Raw genomic sequence first — 8,391 nt, 5'->3', positions numbered from 1 at the left:
CAATCTTAGAGTACTAGATACCAAAGTTCAAAACCCACCCACCCACACACAATTATATTTTACCAAAAAAAACCATAAGAATGAGAGAATTGCTATTGGTTGGATGATTTGCTTGAAGTCATAGATTTGAAACCATATTTTTGGAGAAAACGTTGACTTTTTATTCTGGCTGTTGACCTCTGGGCTATGTAATTGTGACAACAAAAGATGTATGTGATTAACAAATTTCCAATAGTATTATTATGATAAGAAAATTGGGGTTATGGGAAAATGATGAGTGATTGATTAGAGGAGAGGGATTGGCACTGGGCAATGATGAGGTGAAGTGGAGGATGACATGTTGCATCAGATGTTTATACGGGAAATTCTGACATCTTAGCCCTTCTTTTTGTTTTACTTGTTTTAACGTTCTTTGATCAAGCAAAAGTCTTGTATTATGCCATATGCTGTACTCATTACATATGTAAAATGGATTGTTCCCCTATATACGTATAGTTTCCTGCATGTGCATTAAATATTAGCACACTTATAAGCTAAATTTCCCGTTTTGAAATCAACGTCGCCATCTATATGCACAAAGTTTAGGTAGAAAAAATAAGATACAATTGAAATTGTTATATCACATGGCAAGAAGGTGGAGAGAGATCTTTCACCTTTTTACACTAGAATGCTCATGCATAGTTGGACTGCCCATACCCAAATGTTAGAATTAATGAAAATTTTATAAAATGGGAATATGTTCTCAAATTGTGTTAGTCCAAATATAGATTATCAAAACCGTGTTTCAAACCTCAAATTCAAACCGGCAACCATACGGATAAACAGGGAAAAAAAAGCCAACAAGAAAGTGTGATAAAATTCAACTTGTGAGAGAAAAAACCACCCCAAATAATATTTTAAAATTAAGTCAAGTCGAAATACACCACATTATCAGAACCACATGTTTCATTATAGCGTACACACAAAGAAACAACTTGATTGAATTTAGGTCGTTAATTGATTGATGATAAAGGAAAAAAAAACAGTAGAATATAGAATATATATTTTTTTTTAACTAGGCATCAATATTAATAATTTGCACCAATTTAAATGAAATAAAAAAAAAGAAGCAAAAAGCATAATGGGTCTGCATTTTGCTCTTGTTCTTCTTTCTTTCTCTCCTAACTTGAATAATGCGTATCAATATTCATTTTTACTAGACCGCTAGATAGCTACAAGATTATGAAATGTAGTTAGAAGAAGAAAGAGAAAAGAAAAATAAGGGTACACTAATATATAAGCATAAAATTAAAAGCAAAAAAAGAAAAAGAAAAAAAAATTGATGATTGTTTGTAATTGGGGTTTGATTGTGTTGTTTGTTTGTTTCAAGATCTTGGATGAGGGAAGAATTGCGTACCGCTACTACCAGCCATGAAGGTGCTGAGAGGAGGTGGATACATGGAAGAAGGATCTACGAGCTGCTGCGTTGTGTGTGCAGCGGAGACGAGGGCTGAAGTTGTGGTGTTGGTGTTGGGAGCAATGAGGTTGAGATTAGGGTGATGAGCAGCAGCACCGGTGGAGGAGGTGTCTCCGGCGACGTAGCTGCTGCTGTTGGTGGTGGTGGTGGTGGCGTGATCTGGACCCTGGTCATAGAGGATCCCTTTGAAGACGTGTCCTCCAATGTTGACTGCCGTTTGATATGCATACTCGTCTTCTGTGTCGTCGATTCCACTCACACGTACGCATCTGAATTCAGCTGGAGAGCTCACTACTGCAGGAAAATTCTCCATCCCTTTTATTGTTTTATTTTCATTCACACCAACCAAGCATTGTATTAGATTAATATTCGATCATGTGAAGGGCTTTATAGGACAAACAAAAGTAAACACAGTATTCCAGACTGATACATCATATCATAGGAAGAAAAGAAGTGATGAATAATAATGTATGATGGAGTGAAGTGTGAGAGACACAGAGAAAGAGAAGCAATCTGCTAAAACACACACATACACCACTACTACTGTTACTATTTTGGAATAGAAAAAAGGAGAAATTTAATTTGGGTTCCACACGCAACCGATCCATATCCCCTTCTTCTCTATTAACATATACAGTTACAGTTACTTGTTTCTTTTTCAGAGAATAATAGTAATTTCTTCTTCTTCAATTTCTCAAGTGTAGTCATTCACACACACTGTGATGTGTGTGATGCGTGATGAGAGCTTGCCTGCAGCTACAATCATACGCACAAGCATGTATATGCATAGTATATAGTAGTGTATATGTGACAAGACAAGACAAGACAAGACAAGAGAAGACGCAAGTAAATAATTAAGAAGACCACGACGACTACTACTACTACTACCTGAAGCTGAGGCTGAAGGAGAAGGGTTTGTGGGTAAACGAGTACTAGAGGCATGATGATCTCTTTGGCGCTTGGGAACATCAGCAGCAAGAAGCTGTTGTTGTTGGATAGAGGCGAGTTGCTGCTGCCTCTCGCGGCGCTTGGAAGCGGGAACCCAAGTGCTCTTGACATGGGTTTGGCAATCGAAGCCACGGCTCTTGCAGCATGTCCTGCACCGCATGTGAGGGCAATCCTTCTTCGCCTGGTTCCCGCAGTCCTGGCAGCTAATCCCACCTGCTCCACTTCCTGCTCCGCTTGCTGCTCCGCTCCCCACGGCCGACGCCGTCACCAGGAAGGCCGATCTCGAGGGCGACTGATCGTCGGACACGGTGGTTGGACCCACGCCTAGAGCAGCCGCGGAGCTGTAAAGATCTTGGTGGAAGAGAGGCCTTGCTTGAGGTATGAGGTCGTGTTCCGGTTGGTGATGATGATGATGATGGTTCCACAGCTCCAAGCCACCTCGGTACGAGGAAACGTCTTCATTCTTGTACCAGTAAAAGGTGTCGGAGGGAGGAATTTCCGCGTGTTGTTGGTGTTGGTCGTGTTGTTGTTGTTGTTGGTTTGTGTTCCCTCTCCCTCCTCTACCACTACTACTACTACTACCACCGCCTAGTGAGAACAAACCTGCCATTGTTGTGGCACCTCTTCTACTATGTTACCTGTCCCTGACCTCAATTGTGACCTCAAATCCATATCCCACTCGCTTCCTCGATCGCCTTTAATTCTCACTTATTCTATTTCCCACCAACCAATAATTTATGATTATTATAACTACCACAAATAGAAAAAGAAAATAATAAAAAAAAAAAGAGACACCAAAATCCGTTAGTATTGGGCGAATTAATTCCCTGGGGCTGGGGGTTGAGTAACAGTAGCAGCAGCACCACCACATACATACACGACAAGTAGCGAGAAGCTGCGAAGAATGAATGAATGAGGGTTGAGATCGAGGAAAGGGAAGGAAGGGTGGTCGGGTGGGCTTTCAATTCAATTCATTCTCTCTTCTCGATCTTCTTCTTTCTCTCTCTGCGTTAAGAAGCTGCTGCATCAATTCAAGAGAAAAAGAAAAGACAGACACAAAACAAGCCAACAACTTAACACGGACACAGTCTCACAGCACTGCAAACGCCGCCATGCCCTTCTGCCCTTCTCTCTCTCTGCAAATTAATGACTCTCTCTCCCAACAGAGTTTATGAGCCTTTTCTTTCTCTTTTAAATTTTTGTATTTGGGTAGTTTTAGTTCTGAACACTTGCCACTTTTGTGTCTGTAGGCAGTGGTTAAGTTAGCACAATGACAAAAACCACTTCACAGTAAGTAAGCAACTAGTCCACTCCTCTCCTCTCATGGATCTCAACGCTCCTGATTTCTTCCTACCTTCATCCAACGCTCCTTCCTACTTCCACGTGTCACCTCAAACAACACTCTGCTTCCTTTCGTCCTTTTTCACCGCAAAACCCGCTCCTTTTCGTGACACATTGCCCCCTCCCTTTTTCTTATTTTTATTTTACCAATTACCTCCTTCTTTTAATCCTTATCACAATTTGCAATTTCTTTATTTATTTTCTCCTAGCCAATTGTCGATTAAAAAATCATTTACTTATTTATTTTATCTTATCTTCTCTATAATACGTACAGATATCTTGGAAGGTTTATACTAGGACTAGGAGTACTACGAATACATGGTAAAGACATTTTTGTAATTTGACTCGAATCCCGTTGGATGGCAGTAGTAGTATTAGTATTAAGTAGAAAAGACTAACGTGTTCAAATGAACTTAAACTAGCGCGATTAGTTAGCCTAGTACTAGCATAGTTTATTGAGAGAGAGATTTGGGATGGTGAAAAAGAGGCAAACCAGATAGATTTTATAAAATTAAGAAAAAAAATGATCATGTGGCCTCATAAACAATATGTGGTGGTAGAGGGGAACACAGCGCCACCACATCCTGACCGTACTTGCTTTCTTTTTAGTATAGTGTAGTAAGTAAAGTAATTCCTTCATGTCTTGTTGATAGTTTTTTCTTGGCTGGGGATATTTTTGTCTACGTGTGTTGTTAAGCAACGAAGAATAATGGAAGTGGAGTTGACTCTGTAATGGGAATGGGAGGGGAGAGGGGTAAAAATGTCATAGCAGGGGACTGGTAGTGTAATGAATGAATGAATGAATAAAATAATAATAAAAGAGTGTGGGACAGTGATGATTAAATGAGGTTAGAGAAAGAGAAGGCGCCGACCTGCAAGACCGGCGCATGAGGCTTGTCGCAGAGACTTGGAGCCGTACGGCGCAACTCCACCACCCACCACCCACCAGCATGCATCACTCACTCCGCCCAAAAAAGTTCTCTCCTTTCACATATTCCTTTCCACCTCATCATATACATTTACTATTTTATCAATTATAAATGTTTAAATGACTAATCCTCCGAGAAGATTAACGACTTTGATTGTGTCCTGCAACTATACATTCTTCTCTGACCACGCACTCTGTTATGTTATGTTATAATTTTTGGTAAAGCATACAATTACCATCCTTTCTCTTTTTTTGTTCATGTGTTCCATCAAGTAACATACTTTTGTTTTTCTCAATATATAATTACTAAATTAGTTTGTATATATTCTATACATATAATTGATTTAGTTATTAATTTTTAATCTATTTTTATGTTATAACTGCTATGTGTTTCCATTCATTTCTCTATTTACAAATGAATTCTTAAGTATTTTAAAATATGTTAAAATAAAAATTCAAATATAATCCTATTTTTTCCTCCTTCTTTTCAGGAACCCTAAATCATCAACCATCTCAAAATTGAATTCACCAATTCTCCCATTACTCTCTAATTTTAAATCATATTTGACTAGTCTTCTATAAATTAAATCAACTTAGTGAACTTACGGTGCGAAACAAAAAAAAAAAAAAAAACTTCTTTTTTTAGTATACTATTTCTATAAAATTATTAAAATCATTATAATATGAGATAATTAGCCTGATACAATTTATTTAGAGGAGTGTTAGGACATCAGTATTTTTGTTAAATTCTGGCAAACACTTAACTATCAAAAGAAAATTGAATGATTCTATATTATTAGATGTAATCTCACACCATTAAAAATATAATTGATGACTAAAAATTACAAAATCTACTGACCTCCTAAACTTTCTCATTTGAATAAAAATTACTCATAAACCTATTCATAAATTTTTTACTTTTCTACTGCCACTACTTGACCGTGGTACTTTAATAACAAATTATGTCTAAAAAAATAATTAAATTGGATTGATCTAATATTTAGCTCATTAATTTACTTTAACAAGTGTCGAGAATTTTATTCCTAAAAACACTTACAAGTGTTTTCTTTGCTTTTAGTCCACTACTTATCTTTAATTTGCTTAACGTGCTAATTTTGATAAATAATTTTGTTGCTTTTGATTTATTTTCAGAAAAAATATTTCTATAAAGAAATTATGCCCTATCTATACCTAAAGCCTAGGTATTTTAGACAAATGATACATCATTAAAATTATTTTATTTTCAAAAAGAAATCCCCAAATCTACACCAAAATATACATTTTTTTTTCAATGTACATTTGTTATGCATTTATAAAAGAAAAATTAAAAAACTTCATATATATATATATATATAGGGACCACTGTGTATACGTATGTTGTGAAATATATATATGTTGGAACATGAAAATGAAAGTGTTTGTGTGATTTGTACTCTTAAAGAGGACTACATACATGATGAGCTTGCAATGGCAGTAGTTGAAGTGTTACACTTACATGTGATGTTGGCAACCAATAACCGAAGAGAAAGATAATCCAATCCAGTTGATAACGTATAAAGTTAGCGTTCATATTCATATATAAAATTATGAAGAATAGGTATCACGAAGTAGCTAGCAGCTGTAGCTTTAACTAGCATGGTCCTATTTCAGTATTTCCTATACCTCATAATTTGCCGAGACCAAGAATGGAATGTACTTCATAAATTAACCATTCGGTCTCAAATATCGTATTCATATATATGATGTTGCAAATAAACAGATTGAGGTCACATCTTTATTGAAGTTATGCTATATATATATATTTTTTGATGTGTATAGTAAAAATAATAAAAGTGAATTTTCTTAGTGGTGGTTATATATTATGCATGCATGGCCATTATTGCCTAATTCTGTGATTAATTTCACATGAGACAATGCTTCTAAATATGGATTGGAAGCTCCAAATTCTCATCAAATCTCAACTTTGATTGCTATTTGTGTGGCTGTCAGAGGTCAGACATCAACGGCCCTTCAATTTGTTCAATCAGATAATAGGGACAAACCACCGCTGATTTGCTCATTTGTTATTCATCACTCTCTATCACCAAATTAAAGAATTCCATATTTACCTAATAAATAACATAATTTACAAGTGCACCAATTTTTTATTTTTATTTTCTTTTGTAAAACTTGTGAAATGAAGTACTCATAATTTGTTGAAATGAACCCCAACCTCTAGTTTAATTTTTGAAAATTTTCAACTCTGCCTATTACAAAACTTGTTACTAAAAATAAGAATAAAAACTGATCCCCAATTTAGTGTTTAATATTTTTTGTATTTTAGAATCTCATTTTACCCCATTTCTTGTTTACCCAAAACTTTGAACCGTTCAAATCGTTAGGCACATTTGTTATTATATTTTCTTCCCCCAGCTATCCAAAACTTAAAAGGAGACAGTACAGATGTGAGTGCCGTGTTAATGGTATGATATAGGTCTTTGTTAGGCGTGGTAGCTTCCCAACTTGATCAAAATTTATTTTTATTTTTAACTAAAGATAATTATATGTGTAAGTAAATAACTAAAAATGCTTTCAAAAGGTTAAGGTGCTGAAAAAATGTGTTTTTTGAAAGATTCTAATTATAAAAATACTTTTAAAAGATTTAAAATGTAATAAAAATAACCAAAAATATTTTGATTTTATAAACGTTAAACAACTTTTGTATTCAACAAATACTTATTATAAATTTTATTCAAATTTTATGAGAGAATATTTAAATATATATATAATACCAGAATAAAATTTGATCTATAAATCTCTATTTTTAATTTATCATTCTAAAAAAGTTGTAAAAAAAATTTACTTGATTATCAAATTTTAAAGATTAAGAAATCTTATTTCTAATCATATTTGTTAAAAATTGATCATAATGATTAATTCTATATACTAATTCATCACGAATTTGAGCTCTATTTGAAGGTCTATTATTGGTCAATAAATTGCTACAAACACAAATTAAAATGAGATTTAAACTTTCGATACTTGCTTAAGCGGATGACTGAGTTGATTACTTCACTAACCAAGTTAGTTATATATTTTTGTTTATTATTGTCACATTTTCATATATTCTGAAAATAGTATTATATTTTATCCGTTTAATTCTTTTAAGGATAATTTGATAGATTAATCTATATAAGCTTCCCTAGTGAAACACATTATAATTGGGTCAACATTTATAAAATAAAACAATATAAGTGGATAAGATATTGAGTTTGATTTCCTAGTTTAATTCTGTAAGTAAACAGAGCTTGTATTGTGTATCCAGGGATGCATCAAGTTAAGGAACAGGCATCTTTGCCGCAATATTTTTTATTAAAAAATCTAAAAGGAAAACCAGTGTAATTTGTCGCTGTCAACTTTTAAATCACAGCTGTCTAGCTAAAGCAGCGAAACAGTTTTTCAACTTCATAATGGAGAGGAATCCATGAAATCTTTGGAAATAAAAACGACGCTTTCCATTTTTTATATATTAAAATCACTCAGAAAAAAATAATTATTAAAAAATTATATTATTTTTTGGGCAAATGACATATTTAAATAAATTCAATGAATCTCTTGCCCAAATGTGCAAAACAGAAATATGTTACGTGGTTGTACAAATTCTAATATTATATAAACCGTGGGAGCCAACCACGGTTTACAATTTAAACATAAACCGTGGCTGGCAGGGACGGTTTCT

The 8,391-nt window shown here is 34.4% G+C and overlaps 1 protein-coding gene across 1 annotated transcript; it reads right to left on the bottom strand.

Moving 5' to 3' along the window:
- Positions 1-1,060: 1,060 nt before the first annotated feature.
- On the bottom strand, positions 1,061-3,656 carry LOC130982404 (protein SHORT INTERNODES-like). The gene is made up of 2 exons (XM_057906400.1): positions 2,345-3,656; positions 1,061-1,771 (listed from the first exon to the last, which is right to left on the bottom strand). The coding sequence occupies exons 1-2, from the start codon at positions 3,012-3,014 to the stop codon at positions 1,365-1,367; spliced, it is 1,077 nt and encodes a 358-aa protein (XP_057762383.1). The 5' UTR covers positions 3,015-3,656; the 3' UTR covers positions 1,061-1,364.
- Between the last annotated feature and the right edge of the window lie 4,735 nt (positions 3,657-8,391).

This window comes from Arachis stenosperma, chromosome 5 (genome assembly GCF_014773155.1).
Source record: "Arachis stenosperma cultivar V10309 chromosome 5, arast.V10309.gnm1.PFL2, whole genome shotgun sequence".
In the NCBI taxonomy this organism is placed as follows: domain Eukaryota; kingdom Viridiplantae; phylum Streptophyta; class Magnoliopsida; order Fabales; family Fabaceae; genus Arachis; species Arachis stenosperma.
The sequence above is the reverse complement of the archived record's forward strand: the minus strand, read 5'-3'. Positions and strand labels throughout refer to the sequence as shown.

What these genes read in the sequence shown, in the direction of transcription:
- LOC130982404 (XM_057906400.1), bottom strand. Translation starts at nt 3,014, where the DNA reads ATGGCAGGTTTGTTCTCACTAGGCGGTGGTAGTAGTAGTAGTAGTGGT. An exon ending in TCCTTCAGCCTCAGCTTCAG is followed by an intron (nt 1,772 to 2,344) that starts GTAGTAGTAGTA and finishes AAACAATAAAAG; the next exon opens with GGATGGAGAATTTTCCTGCA.